The sequence below is a fragment of the Siphateles boraxobius genome, unplaced genomic scaffold, assembly GCF_051911475.1.
Source record: "Siphateles boraxobius isolate OS27281-9 unplaced genomic scaffold, OSU_SipBor_1 81, whole genome shotgun sequence".
Taxonomy (NCBI): domain Eukaryota; kingdom Metazoa; phylum Chordata; class Actinopteri; order Cypriniformes; family Leuciscidae; genus Siphateles; species Siphateles boraxobius.
Window position 1 is genome coordinate 2,382,501 of NW_027509210.1, and position 16,097 is coordinate 2,398,597.

General features: G+C 37.1%; 1 protein-coding gene across 1 annotated transcript in view; it reads left to right on the top strand.

Moving 5' to 3' along the window:
• LOC143730823 (transcription factor 4-like) overlaps positions 1-16,097 on the top strand; it is a gene marked incomplete at its 3' end in the record, with an annotated part of 119,301 nt that overhangs the window by 80,833 nt on the left and 22,371 nt on the right. The window contains exon 6 of the mRNA XM_077221372.1: positions 9,719-9,777. Within this exon, the coding sequence (XP_077077487.1) occupies positions 9,719-9,777 (59 nt within the window). The remainder of the gene's footprint in view (positions 1-9,718; positions 9,778-16,097) is intronic.

Consider the following 16,097-nt stretch of genomic DNA (forward strand, 5'->3'; position numbering starts at 1 on the left):
TTTTTGTGTTTTATTCCGCATATAAATACAATGGAGAACATTGTTTCGCTTTTTAGACTTGACAAAAACGCGCAGAAAGCCTTGTACGCCGCACGCGTCCTTATTGTGTGTCAGATGTCGTGGAATCACGCAACAAATCCTTCGCTAAACAAAGAGGAACTAGAAAAACGCAGCTTTGTCTTTGTCTTGGTTTGTATGTTAAAACAAAAGACACAAGAAGAAGAAGACAAAAGCGGCGGCGAGGGAAGAAGCGCTGCTGATGTTGATTATGAGATTTACTGAAGCACCGACACCAATACTGGAGAATCTCAAGCTCTTCCATCACTCCTGTGCCAATGCTGTCACCAAGTGTGTGTGTGTGTGTGTGTGTGTGTGAGAGAGAGAGAGAATGAGTGTATATATGGATAATAATATTTGCATTAAATGTATAGAAATATAATATAGAAAAAACATACATTTATATATTTATATTAATATAAATAATTGTGTATATATTTATTCAATTATATATAAATATATTATATTTGCAATAAATGTATTTATTAAATATATGTATATAAAATATACAACAATTATATATATATTATATTTGAATTAAATGCATATACACAATATACAAATATTTATATTAATACAAATAATGTATATATAATAATTGTATATATAAATAATGAATAATTGTATGTATAAATAATTATATATATATAGATCAAATTAATATATAATATTTGCATTAAATTTGCATAAATGTAACTTAATATATTCTATTTTATATTAATGCAAATTGCATATATATGAGATTTAGTATATAACGTGCGTTCAATTTATATAAATAATATATAATATAAAAATATTTAAATAATGTATATATGAAATATGTTTGTGTATATATAGTAAATGTTACATTCTTTTTTTTATTATTTCACAAGTATTTGTTATTTACTTTATCAATGTAAATGTTATATTAATATTGTGTTAAATACTAAAATTACAATTAATTTATATATGCAATTCATCATTCATATTAATAAGATTTGCTGGTCTATTTCTGTGTTGGTTTATTGATCACAGCTAGACGAACTAATCTCAGTCCTCGATCCTGAAGCAGCGCTGCTGATGTTGATTATGAGATTTACAGCGACACCAATACCAGAGCCAAGAATAAAATGTGCCGTGTTTCAGCAGCGGAAGCTTCTCTCCAACCAAACGCTGCAACTTTTACTCTTGTTCATAATTGCTGGACTTTATAACCAGTGCCAGAACTGTAACGGCGGCCGCGGTTCATTTTAACACACCAAAATACCAAATATATTCAAAGCGACGCAACCCCTGAACGCCACCAAACTCAGGTGATTTCTCAGAGCGTGTGTGTGTGTGTGTGTCAAGCGGCTCCCGGGATGTTTTAGGGTTTGGTGATTATATTGATCTGCGTACGGGACGTGTAACGAGGGTCTCAGTCTAGAAACGCAATCAAGCGTTTTGAAAAGAACTTCGGCTCGGCACAATTTTAATGCCATTCTTCGGGGGGAAAAATGCAGGATGCCAAAATCTGTGCGCTAGCAGGGTCGCGCTGATGGCGACTCGCGTAAAATTAATTTCTGATGTGGCATAAAGAGCTTTGCGATTGTTTTTGTGGTGTTGTGCATGTGTTGTTTTTGCCGCCAGCTCCCCGTGGATCGAGCCGTCTCCTTCTGTACCTCTCAGACTGGCCCGGTGCCCATGATGTCATGGAAACTGTGTGTGTGTGTAGCGAGTGATTCATGTCCACACACACACACACACACACACCCCTTCCCCCTCACGGACCCCCTTTAAATCATCATCCCTCGTTTGAGTTTCCAGCTCGAATGGACGTGAAGACGCGTTTAATCATGTGAGTTCGAGCAGGTTTAGGCTGTGTGCGGAAACATTTCCACTCCCACTTTTGGTATCTGATAATAACCGGTGCGTTTGAGGCCGAAGGAGTGTGTGTAAGTTTTGGCTTTGAGACATGAAAAGCTCTTTGAGCGCTTCTCTAAAGATGAACTTGGCATGAGAACACAGTGGCACGTCCAACCCCCGAACCTCGACCTTGACCAATCAGGGCTCTCTCTCTCTGTGTGTGTGTGTCTCTCTCTCTCTCTCTCTCTCTCTCTCTCTCTCTCGGTTGCCCATGTGCCAGATTCACTCTCATAATTCTATCAGAAACGCCACAGCACTGCGACTCGACATCCAAAGCGCTCTACCTTTTCCTCATCAAACCTCACAGAAACTATTTTAAGCCGATGAGCTGCTAAATGCGTTTCGGCCTTTTCACGTCGGAAATCGTCGGCTCTTCAACCCACTGGAATCAAGACATAAACAACATTTAGAAAATAACCACGCATAATTATATGTGTGACTGACCTATATACATGCATGAAAATGAAACTAAATAGTAATAAAAACAACCCAACCTGATGACCCAACATGATTTGACCCAGAGAAAGAAAAACACATTACTGTATACAGGAACATTTCCTTTATAGTTAAAACTGGTTAGTTAAATGTGCGGGTTACATTTTTTAAATCATTTTGAAATTTGATTAAGCTATATTTTTTTAAGCTATATATACTGTATACCATAATCATATATATATATGTATTTGATTAATTATATTTTCTTAATTTATATTTTTTTAATTAATTCTATTGTATACATATTTACATTATTTATACACGCACACACATATATGTATATATTAATTCTATATAGAGAATAATTCTATTTTCTACTTCTAAATCTATATATATATATACAAACACACATTTATATAATTTACAAAAACCCTTTGTTTTGTTTGAAATTGAAATATCGTCTTGTCCATATCGATCTCGGTTGTGTTTTATTCTTTCATTATCTCTACTGTAACGTGTTGTTTTAATATCTGACATCTCGCATAGGCATATAAGTGAGACTCCAGGAATATTTAGATTAGCTGTCAGACATTATTATCTCGTGGAAAACCAGCCGAGACGATCAGCAACACGAATCTCTCTTTCTCTCCGCAGTGAATGTGAAAGTTTCTGGACCTGCTCTCAGTGTCTCATATATGCGGCTTTATGAAGATCATAAGAAAGCATCTCACTTCATGTGCATCTAAAACTGCTTCTATTATTAATTAGGTATTTTCTCTCGTTAATGATGTTTTGCTATTAGTAATCTTATGCAAGAATTGTATTACATAATATCTGAATAATTTATTTACACACACACACACACACACACACACACACACACACACACACACACACACACACACACACACACACACACACACATAAAATCATCTACAAAAGCAAATCTTATATACAGATTTATTTTGTATTATTATTTGTTTAATTTATTATGATGTTGTTTTGCACTTTGGGACTAATTATTTTTCCTTCATTTTGGCCTAAACAAAAGCATTATTATGCATGCATATGATTTCTGCTCATCAAATGTGTGTGTCGCTGTCAGTCGGGATCTTGCAGTGTGTGTGTGTGTGTGTGAGTGCAGTAACCCGTGGGCCTGCGGTCAGGTTTATGTGTTTATGTGCGGTGATGAAGGGCGAGAGAAACGGGATTAATCCCGAGGAAGCCCTGCCACGCTGGAGCACATCCATATTTGTTTCCCGTGTCGGGACGGGGAGAGCACAACATTGTGTAGCTTAATTTCCTCCTAGAAATTGCCTGTCAAGAGACATCATTTCAAAATTATTGTTCATTATGAGCGCCCCTCAGCATCCGCCGTCTCTTCCTGCGGTTTTCCCAACTACACATCCGGATGTCTTTTTCTCCCAGTACAACCTCAATGAGTGGCTTTAACTGGTAGTCTTTGTGTGTTTCTTCAGCTCGTGTGTTTGTGTGTTTTCTGTCTCTTTAAGGTGGATGTGATGATGTCTCTGTACAATAACCACTCATTTACCTTTAGATGTGAAGGTTGTTTTGATAAAAAGCGACTAATAATGTCACATAAGATTGAAATAAATACTGTTTTTCTGAACTTTCTATTCATCGAAGAATCCTGAAAAATAAAATGTATCACGGTTTCCACAAAAATATAAAACTCTTTTAACATTGATAATCAGAAATATTTCAAGTCATCATATTATAGTGATTTCTGAAGGATCATGTGACACTGAAGACTGGAGTAATGATGCTGAAAATTCAGCTTTGATCACAGGAATAAATTACACTTTACTATATATTCACATGGAAAAGAGCTGTTTCATATTATAATAAAATTTACTGTATTTTTGGTCAAATAATTTTTTTTCAAAAACCGTATTTACTCTGTAGTATAGATCTTGACCTTTGACCTTCAAGTCATTTTAGTTTTTTATTTATGACTACGTACAATTTAAAACACGTAGTTTAGGTTGCGTTAGTACAAATGTGTATTTCTAGCAAAATATAAAATATTGTAAAGAATCTTTTTGATTCGAAATTTTCGCACCATATCTATCATTTATACATATTTCAATGTTTCAATCATGAGTTGCATTAAAACTAAAACTGAATTAAAATTGCATTGACTAAAACTGATAATCACACATCAGATTCACAAAAATATTTCCCCACAAAAGCTGACAGAATGTGTTTTTATTGAAGCTTTGAGGTTGTAGCGTGTGTGTGTGTGTGTGTGTGTGTGTGTGTGTGTGTGTGTGTGTGTGTGTGTGTGTGTGTGAGAGACGGAGCATCTGTGTGACGTTCCCTTCCTGTCGATCGCATGTCGCTTTTTTGATGAACTGTTTCAGAAGGTTAAGCACATTTTTTTATCCTGTCTCTCTCTCTCTCTCTCTCTCTCTCTCTCTCTTTCTCTTTGTCTCTCTTTCTCTCAACCCTGCCCCCCTAAACACTCTGGCACGGATGAATCTGGCGTGTGTGTGTTTGAGAGACTGCTGATAACGGCCTGTTTCTGTGTTAATTCTACCTGCTTGATCTCGCTTTGGTCGTAATGATCACTTCTGAATGCAAATCAATGTTGTTGTTTTTGCTGAATATGTGCCAGTGGTCGTGTGTTTTTGGCTCGGATGTGATAGATTGAACGTAATCTTCATTTTGTCAACGCGATTTATTAGCGCAATGAAACCCAAAGCAGCAAAATAGCTTGTTTGTGCTTCTCAGCAGTTTTTCCCGTGGAAAACGTATGACGTGTGTGTTTCGCTCACGACAGCGATGATTCGCAGCTGGTCCAGCGTAATATAATCCATAATCTGCGGTGTCGATGAGTCAGAGCGGGTTTGTCTTTGACTAGCTGATGATTATGAGCCAGTTATTATCCATAACAAAAGCAGTTATTCACGGGGCGCGTGTAATGAGGGGCTGTCATGCGTGTGCTGAAAACACCCTCATAGCCTGTCAAAACCACAGAGAAACTTCAGCGTGACTCAGAGTCAGAGATCACAGCATAACGATATTATTAGCCTTAAAATATCAGCGCAGAAACAAAGACGTGAACTAATGAGGGAGCGTGAGAAACATCCATGATCTTTAAAACCGGAGAATCAAACAAATGGGGCCTTCAAATTTAAGGTCTCGGAAAGTATAAGAACAGTTTGAATTATCAGTGTGTAAGAGCTCTTGAATTTGGGGACGGAAGTACAGGAATTCATAAAAAATATGATCACTGCACATTTTTGTTGACCTCTCTTTCATATGTATTGATATATTGGTATAAATAAAGTCAAGATTTGTCAGAATACTTTGCAGTTTTGCTGTCATATTTCAGACTAGTGGAAGGAAACATCCAAAATGCACTTTTAAGTGTTTATTTGTTACACATTATCTTTGCGTCTGTAGATTTCACTTCTGTCCATATCTTTAAACGCAGAAATCTCTGCTTTACATACACCAAACTTTAGTTTTATTACATTTTATTCCTAATAACATGATGAAAAATGTCTATTCTGACAATATTTTCTGATTCATTTCCAAAAAAACCCTCTGTAAAACCTTAACTCTAATATGTCAGCAAAATCAAACAAGAATTTTCAATCTGGCTTCATCCAGTGTTCAGACTTCTGTTGTGGAAATGTATGCAAATTAGTATGTATTTGATTAGACAATGCCTAATTTGCATATTTAAACAACAGAAAAAGTGTAATACAAAACAGTTGCCTTAAAGGGAACCTGTTATGCAAAATTCACTTTTATATAGTTTTTGAACATATGTATGTGTCCGTAGTGTGTGAACAGAACCACACTATTGTGGTAAAAATCCATCCACTCATTTGTTTGTTATTTTCCCCATGAATCTGAAACCGTGTCTCAGAATGAGCCGTTCAGGAATGTTTTCCAATGTGACATCACATATGCTTAGGCTCCGCCCACATCTGATGACAGACTCCACCCTATTAGCTAAGCTCCGCCCCCTGAGTGAGCTGTACACAGTCACGTTTATCTCCTCACCAGAGCATTCAAGTAAGAAATGTATTCTTATTAAAGCTGATAAAGTTATTCAGTCAAGAGCACCGAGGGATTTTTGAGTTTTTCTTTTGTTTTTGATTCATATTAACAGCATATACAGCAGTAGCTACGGACGCTTTCACTTTAATACACAGATCTCATATACACATGTGCTTTCTTTTCCTGCTGTTTACGTTCACAGACAGAACCAACTGTGTTTATGTGAACTCAGTGTGTTTTTGACATAACCTGTGTGTGTTTAAGCGCAATAAGACCTGAAAGAGAGCCGAGTTTAATACTCACGGGACGCTCCGTCTGGCATCATCTTTCTGTGCGTGTGATTCGGATGTGTGCGCTCAGAAAACTATATATCAGAAGTTTAGACTGATATGTCTTTAAAACACATGCAGATAATACATTTTCATTAAAAGATGAAGAACTGCAATGACACGTGAGCGTGGCCACGATAGAGATGATAATCAAAACCAAACAGATGTTTTAGTTTTTGGCAGATTATCTGAGGCATGAGCTGTAAAGGCTCCGCCCTCTTCTGGGTGAGGGGGCGGGGACTCAGTCGCTCATTTGCATTTAAAGAGACATGCACAAAAAACACTCAAAAATTCCAATTTACAACATGGAATAAATGATCTGTGATATTCTGAGCTGAAACTTCACAGACACATTCTGGGGACTTATATTACATCTAGTTACATTTAGACCCTATTCACCTGTAGCGTAAATAAAAGAATCTGAGATGCATGATTTGTTTTAAGATTGTATGGATTTGTTTTATATGGACATACGGTATTTTATTTTATTTTTGTCGGCATGAAACTGAAGTTGTGCTAGTCTTCCCTATTGTGATTTATATCTGAGTGAAACGCTTCTGGAAGAACAAATGTAGATCGATAAGTCATTTAAACTGTGATATTCCATAAAAAAAAATAGATTTTGATTTCTAAAAGGTTTTAAAAGTCTTAAATCTGGAACAAACTGAAGAGTGAACTAAAGTAACAGCAAACACAGAAAGAGCGTGAGCTTGTGTGTGTGTGTGTGTGTGTGTGTGTGTGTGTGTGTGTTTTTCCGGAGTGATCTTCCATCTGTGGCATTCCTGTCTCATTCCAGCTCTCTTCCGGATTTCATTCCCACTTCCAGATTCAGGGTCCTGTGGATTAGCAGGATTTAGAAAGATGTTTTTCTGAATCCAGCAAAAGCACAGGACTCTCGGAAACTGTTGAAGAGAGATTTATGATGCTTTCGTCCATGTTTGTGTGTATGAAATCGACGATGTTCTTCATGTGTTCTGCATCATGACTCAGACGAATGCAGAATGTTTAGTTGTGTGTTTGGACACAGGTCATGCATGTGGTAGTTGTTGACCTCTTGTTTGACCTTTGAGGACTCAACATGTTCTGGGACGCCACCTGGATAATGTTCAGATTAGAACAGAGTACAATGATTCCTTTGTGTGTGTGTGTGTGTTTGTGTGTGTGTGAGTGTGTGTGAGAGAGAGAGAGAGAGAGAGAGAGAGAGAGTGTTTATAGTAGTAAATAGCTCTTTTGTCTTTTTGTCTTTTCAGATGGGCTGTTGACATAAAAAGTCTAGGAAAAAACAACAGCTGAGATTTTCATATTAATTTATGATGATTTTGGAGTTATAATGACTGTAGAATGATTTTTTGGTTTGGCAGAATTATTTTGAGAGAAAGTAGAACTTTTAGTGTTTGAAAGTTGTAAATAGCTTTATTGTCTTTATTCAAACGGGCTTTTGACATAAAACTGTTGTTATTATTATTTACATTTACATACATGATTTTGGCAGATGCTTTTATCCAAAGTGACATACATTGTATTTTCAAGGAGCAGATTTTCATTCTTATCAGTTCTTGCTTTCCCTGGGAATCAAACCCATGACCTTGGCGTTGCAACCGTCAAGGCTACCGAAGAATACCATAATTCCTCCGTTTAATTAGGCCTAAGACATCGAGAGTCACGCAGACCTATAACAACCCAGCCACAACACATAATTGGGAATAACATGCTTTACCTCAACACATAATGGATTTCAAGGACTTGGCGCGCAGATCAATGGCCTCCAACGTTATATTTTTTCTATGAATTACCACACCTTGATGCTCATGACAAGAATAGCGTATAGTTACCTTTATTGAAGTGAATTAGGTTTAAATCGCCATCATGCATGAATGAATGATATTTTTGCTATTTTACACATAATAATCCACGATGACCACATTACACAAAACTGAAATTGCACGTCAAAATAAAACATTGTCAATATTTTTTTTTTCACGTTTTCACGGGAGCCCATGTCTTATTAAGAGGAGCCTAGCCCCCCGTATAGGTCGCACCCTGATGATAGATATATCTACTTTATTTTACTCTATGGTTATTCTTTTGAGAAATAATATAAATATCAGTGTTTGAAGGTTTACAGTAGTAAATAGCTGTTGTTTTAGTTGATTTTCATCTGAACTGATGATGATTTTAAAGGATTTTTGTGTGTACTATATAGTTACTGTGTTGCATTTATGTAATGGATGGCAAAGACTTAAATAGTAGAATTAACGTTTGCACATTGAATAGCACTGTTGTCTTTACTCATAAGGCCATAAAAAGGCATTTTGTTGGTTGAAACAGCGTAACGGACGGCTCAGGTTAGTGTGTCAGGAGAACATCGACAGGCTTCTGTAATTGAGCTCATTTGATTATGACTGGATGAGGTCATAAGACTTTAACAATATTTGCAGTGTGTGTGTTTTTGGCTGCGCTCCTGCCCGTCCCAGTGTATCTAAAGGCAGGACTCACTCAAGCATGTTCCTCTATATAATTAACAGCCTGTAGACGAGTGTTTGTGAGACTTTGAGAAGCTCTTTATTCTGCTAATGCCAGATTTCTCATGCCCGCTTTAATCTAAAGGAGCCGAACCGCTAGTCGTCTCGTTCCCTCGTGTTTCTTTGTTCTCTCTACATCAGTACAACAAAAACACAAGTCAAAATCTTCATTCTTTCATTTAACACAAATAGATCCCGTTCGTTTGTTCGTTAAAGCGTCCGACTTAACGCTGGCGATAATAACCTGCGGAAATAAAGCGCGCTTGTGATGTCTGAAGGCTCACACCAGCTGTCCGTGTGGGAACTCACTGGTTTTGACGTTGTTTCGTCCCATTGTTGCCCGTCCTTTCAGGTTTAAAGGACGTTATTGGAAGATCAACGATGTTTAAATGTTTAGATTGAGTCGAGGAGCACTGAATGATGTGCTAATGATCTGTCTTTCGTGTGTTTAAACAGGTAAAACGGAGCGAGCGGCCTACTCTTACGCACGAGACTCCAGCGTTCACGGCTGTCAGGTAAGAGTTACTGTAATTGCTCATTAACTCAAGATGTCTCAGATGTAGGAGATATAAAAACACTGGGTTTCATCCCGCACACTGAAGAAAATAACTTGTAGGATTTACTTCAAGTCAATTTTACGGCTCTGTACAACTTACCTGTTATTATCAAGTAAAGCCTACTTACTATTGAATTTAAAGGGATACTCCACCGTGTTTTCATATTAAACTATGTTATTCCCTTAACTAAGACAAGTTGATACATACCTCTCTCGTCTCAGTGCGTGCACTAAATCGCTCTGTCTTGCGGCGAAACTTTGTTAGCACTTAGCTTAGCCCAGGGGCCAAGCAGAGAAGCGACCAACCACCTCCACGTTTTCCCTATTTAAATACAGTTACTCGAGTAGTGTAACTCGACCTAGGACGGTGACACAAAATAAAACGTTGCGCTTAACTCTAAGCGTGTAAAATGGATTACTATATTGTATGGCGGAATACCATAGCAAGTGCTTGGGAGCACTTCGACTTGGCGCAGTAATATCATCACTCAGGCCGGTGAGAGGATTTTTCACGAGTGATGATATTACTGCGCACTGAGACGAGAGAGAGGTATGTAACAACTTGTCTTAGTTAAGGGAACAACATAGTTTAATATGAAAACATGGTGGAGTATCCCTTTAACATTAATTTGACATTTAATTGACACTCAACATCTAATTGAAGTAATTAAGTAAATGTTACTTAATTCTATATGTGAAATTAAATAAATTAAATATAATTAAGTAACAAGTATTTAACTAAGTTAAGTAAATTTAACCAAATTACCTTTTTACTCATTGAATTAAACCACACTTTTAAAGTTTATACTTTACAGTACTTACTGTAGAAACATCTAAGTAAATAATTCAATAGATATTGTGTAGATTTCATACTGTATCTACATAATAGAAGTAACATGGCTCTGAACACAGAGACATCAATACTTGGTACACAATATACAATGACGGAAATATTCGAATTTTTGAGTATGAATGTCATTTTGAGTTGAAAATGAATCCAAATGTCACAAAATGGTAAGTTACTAAACCTAACGACAAAAGTAATGATAAAACAGAGTAAATACTGCTGGAAAACAGTGAAAAAAATCAACCTTATTAATTATTCATGACGCAGTGCATGACGGGAACACCAGTTTTAGAAAAGTTGAGTAGGTTTTACTTAATTTTATATCGTTAATATTTATGTTTTATTTTCTACAAGCTTGTATTGAGTACTAATAGGATTAACTTTTTTTTAATTATACTTGCCTGACTTTCCATGTAGAAATTACATTTGTTTTATTTGTAGCATTTACTTCACCACAGAATCATTTTTACCAGTGTACGACTCTAGAGCTGTAACATCAACGTGAATAAGATCGTTTGATCAGAAATGCATGAATATTTTGATTGCAGATTTTGTATCTGAGCACATTGAGACACTTTTGAGATCTCCACTGAAACCCACATGAGTCTTTTCTCAGGAAAAACAGCTGAAATACTGGAAAACCTTGACATTTCGGTTAACTTAAGTTTAAGGTCCAGTTCTCACTTTTAACTAGTTGCTTATTATCATGCATATTACTAGGATATTGTCTGTTTATTAGTGATTATAAAGCACATATTGACAGGGTTCGTACAAGGTGCTTTAAATGAATTTGACTTTTTGAAATTCAAGTTTTGGAAAACCCTTGAAAACAGCCATATTTATGAAAAGTACTTGAAAAGCTCTTGAATTATTGAAAGACAATATACAGAATGTGAAATTTGTTTTTAATTTTATAGATAAAACAATCTTTTCACATAAAATTAACGCTGCAGTCCGTCTGATATAGATATAGAGCCATTTTGAGTGTGATATTGCTCATAAATATCCAAGTATCCTTCTCAAAAAATTAGCATATTGTGATCAAGTTCATTATTTTCCATATTGTAATGATAAAAATTAAACTTTCATATATTTTAGATTCATTGCACACCAACTGAAATATTTCAGGTATTTTATTGTTTTAATACTGATGATTTTGGCATACAGCTCATGAAAACCCAAAATTCCTGTCTCAAAAAATTAGCATATCATGAAAAGGGTCTCTAAACGAGCTATTAACCTAATCATCTGAATCAACTAATTAACTCTAAACAGCTGCAAAAGATTCCTGAGGCTTTTAAAAACTCCCAGCCTGTTTCATTACTCAAAACCGCAATCATGGGTGAGACTGCCGACCTGACTGCTGTCCAGAAGGCCATCATTGACACCCTCAAGCAAGAGCGTAAGACACAGAAAGAAATTTCTGAACAAATAGGCTGTTCCCAGAGTGCTGTATCAAGGCACCTCAGTGGGAAGTCTGTGGGAAGGAAAAAGTGTGGCAAAAAACGCTGCACAACGAGAAGAGGTGACCGGACCCTGAGGAAGATTGTGGAGAAGGACCGATTCCAGACCTTGGGGGACCTGCGGAAGCAGTGGACTGAGTCTGGAGTAGAAACATCCAGAGCCACCGTGCACAGGCGTGTGCAGGAAATGGGCTACAGGTGCCGCAATCCCCAGGTCAAGCCACTTTTGAACCAGAAACAGCGGCAGAAGCGCCTGACCTGGGCTACAGAGAAGCAGCACTGGACTGTTGCTCAGTTTTGCATGTCATTCGGAAATCAAGGTGCCAGAGTCTAGAGGAAGACTGGGGAGAATTAAATGCCAAAATGCCTGAAGTCCAGTGTCAAGTACCCACAGTCAGTGATGGTCTGGGGTGCCATGTCAGCTGCTGGTGTTGGTCCACTGTGTTTTATCAAGGGCAGGTTCAATGCCGCTAGCTATCAGGAGATTTTGGAGCACTTCATCCTTCCATCTGCTGAAAAGCTTTATGGAGATGAAGATTTCATTTTTCAGCACGACCTGGCACCTGCTCACAGTGCCAAAACCACTGGTAAATGGTTTACTGACCATGGTATTACTGTGCTCAATTGGCCTGCCAACTCTCCTGACCTGAACCCCATAGAGAATCTGTGGGATATTGTGAAGAGAAAGTTGAGAGACGCAAGACCCAACACTCTGGATGAGCTTAAGGCCGCTATCGAAGCATCCTGGGCCTCCATAACACCTCAGCAGTGCCACAGGCTGATTGCCTCCATGCCACGCCGCATTGAAGCAGTCATTTCTGCAAAAGGATTCCCGACCAAGTATTGACTCTTGAGTGCATAACTGAACATAATTATTTGAAGTTTGACTTTTTTTTTTGTATTAAAAACACTTCTTTTATTGGTCGGATGAAATATGCTAATTTTTTGAGATAGGAATTTTGGGTTTTCATGAGCTGTATGCCAAAATCATCAGTATTAAAACAATAAAAGACCTGAAATATTTCAGTTGGTGTGCAATGAATCTAAAATATATGAAAGTTTAATTTTTATCATTACATTATGGAAAATAATGAACTTTATCACAATATGCTAATTTTTTGAGAAGGACCTGTATATGATACAGCTTTCATTCTTCCTGTCAATCATATATTCATGGGAGAAAAAATCAGTTTGAACAAGGAAAGCAATATCTTTGTCATAGTATTCTTTCATTGGTTAAAGCTACTACAGTCATTGCATCTGCTGCACTTTATTTACACCGTTTTGTTTCATTGTTTTTTTTTTTTTTTGAATTTTAAAGATAATAAAGATATTGTTTGATAAGTGATATTTCTGATTGAAGTCCTTGAAACCCAAAAAAGTTGATATTGAAAGAAATTTTATTTTACAGTATCTGTACAAACCCTGTTATGAACATATTCTACATCCCTTAATCCTACAATACCGAAACTTAACAACTCCCTTATTAACTATTAATAAGCGCTATTTAGGAGTTTATTGAGACTAAATTCCTAGTTATTAGTTTGATAATAGTGAGAATCGGACCATAATCTAAAGTGTGATTGACATTTAATATTGATAAATGTGATTTCCAGGTCTTTAAAAGCCATGGAATTGAATTACATAATTTAAAAAAAATGAAATGTTAATTTTTTTCTAGTATATTTATATAAATTATTTGTTCGACTAGAAATGTATGAGCATGCTCTCTACAATATTTTTAATCTTTATCCACAGTTATCAAAATATCGAAGCTCCGATAAAAGTCTCTTGAGATCCTAATATTAAACTTTTTTCTAAGAGAGAAAAAGTTAGTAATGATCAATTGTAATTACTGCAGTCATTGTTGAGTTATTACCGGCACTGGTAGTTGTTCTGCATCTTTTTATGTGAAATAAATTTGAAATGTGATATTTTAAGTGAATAGCAGCTGTTAGAGTTTCTGTAGTGGAATAAATAAATAAACAAGCGGTTTGTTTGCATTGCAGCCGGTACCGTTAGCAGATGGCCTCTGTAACACGCTTCTGTTAAAGCACATATATATGTGTGTGTGTGTGTGTGTGTGTGCGCGCAATCTCTCACCATCCCATCATGTTTATATGAAGAGACATATGGATGTTCAAACGCCAGATACAACGTCAAGAAATAGACCTGTTTCAATTTAACCACTCCATACTGCGTTCATTTATGTCACTTTTTGGAGAACTTTTTCATTTAATTTCCAACTTGAGGCATTTTATTTACTTACTCTATGGCACAGCTATTCAATTGTCAGCCCGCGGGCCAAGTCCGGCCCGCCAATCATCTCCATCCGGCCCAAGGGCACCCCAACCTCCCTCCTCTTTTCCTGGCGGTGCGGCTAAATTTGGTGAGATACTGTATGCGCGCGGCCGCAGTGGCGCCTGCAGCTGTACGGCTATACACGCTGTGTGTGTACCATGAGCGCTCCGACTGACCTGAGAAACGTTTTCAGTCCCGAATATTTCAGCTGTTATTATGTGTGTCCCGTATTTCTGTCGACTGAACCAGCGATATCAATCATTCGTGAATTAAAGGGATAGTTCACCCAAAAATGTAAATTCTGTCAGTAATTACTCACCCTCATGTTGTTCAACCCCGTAGGACCTTCGTTCATCTTCGGAACACGGATTAAGATATTTGTGATTAAATCTGAGAGCTGGATCACTCCTCCATAGGCTTCTAAGGGATTGAAACTTGTTCCCCGAAAAGTTATTAAAGACATCGTTAAAATAGTCCAAGTGACTACAGTGGCTCAATCTTAAGTTTATCAAGCGACGAGAATACTTTTTCTGCGCAAAAACAAACTAAAATAACGACTTTATTTCAACTATTGATTTCCTACTCTGTGGGCCTCGAGTCAGTTAACGTAGTGTGATTGCGTAGAGCTACGTCACACGTAGGCTCACTATTGGCCGACGCTGGTCATGTGTGTGATGCGTGTGACGTACAACCTAGAAGCTTACACTGTTACACTAGTGAACTGACTCGAGGCCCACAGAGAAGGACAAGAATAGTTGAAATAAAGTCATTATTTTTGTTTGTTTTTTGCGCAGGAAAGTATTCTCGTCGTTTGATAAACTTAAGATTGAGCCACTGTAGTCACTTGGACTATTTTAACGATGTCTTTAATAACTTTTCGGGGAACAAGTTTCAATCCCTTAGAAGCCTATGGAGGAGAGATCCAGCTCTCAGATTTCATCAAAAATATCTTAATCCGTGTTCCGAAGATGAACGAAGGTCTTACGGGGTTGAACAACATGAGGGAGAGTAAATTCTGACAGAATTTATATTTTTGGGTGAACTATCCCTTTAATCATTCTTTGGTTCGATCATTTCCTGTCCATGAGTTGGCGAAACACACTTGCATAACGGTCTGAAACGATTCGGATTGGTTCGGACCGTTCCGTCACTGAATCATCTGAAGCTGTTTCTCGGTCAGTAACAACAAATAGAGAACAAATAGCGGCGTTTTCAGTTGTTTCACGAGTTTACTGTGAACTACGCAGCGCGGCCCACAGGATAACTGAACGCAAGCTTAAAGGAGATGCGTTTACTCCCGGTCCCGGACACTATTATTAAACAGGTGCGACATCCAGTGAGAAGCGTTTCAGTCTGACACATCTCTCTGTTATAAACCACAAATCAGTCAATGATTTTAACTCGTTTTAAATCGGATGAAACAGCCTCAACATCCCTAACACGAATGATGAGGTAAATAGCAGAAACATTGTGCCATGAACGAAGTTAGAAGACTATAAATCCACTAATCACCCTTACAAACATTTACCATGAATGTACTGTAGTAATTTACCATGGTTTGGGTAGAAATGTGGAATATTTATATTGAATACTATGTTATAGTCATTTATATTGCATTCGATTTATTAGGGGGCTAGAGAAATATATAATTAATTGTGTGTATATTTT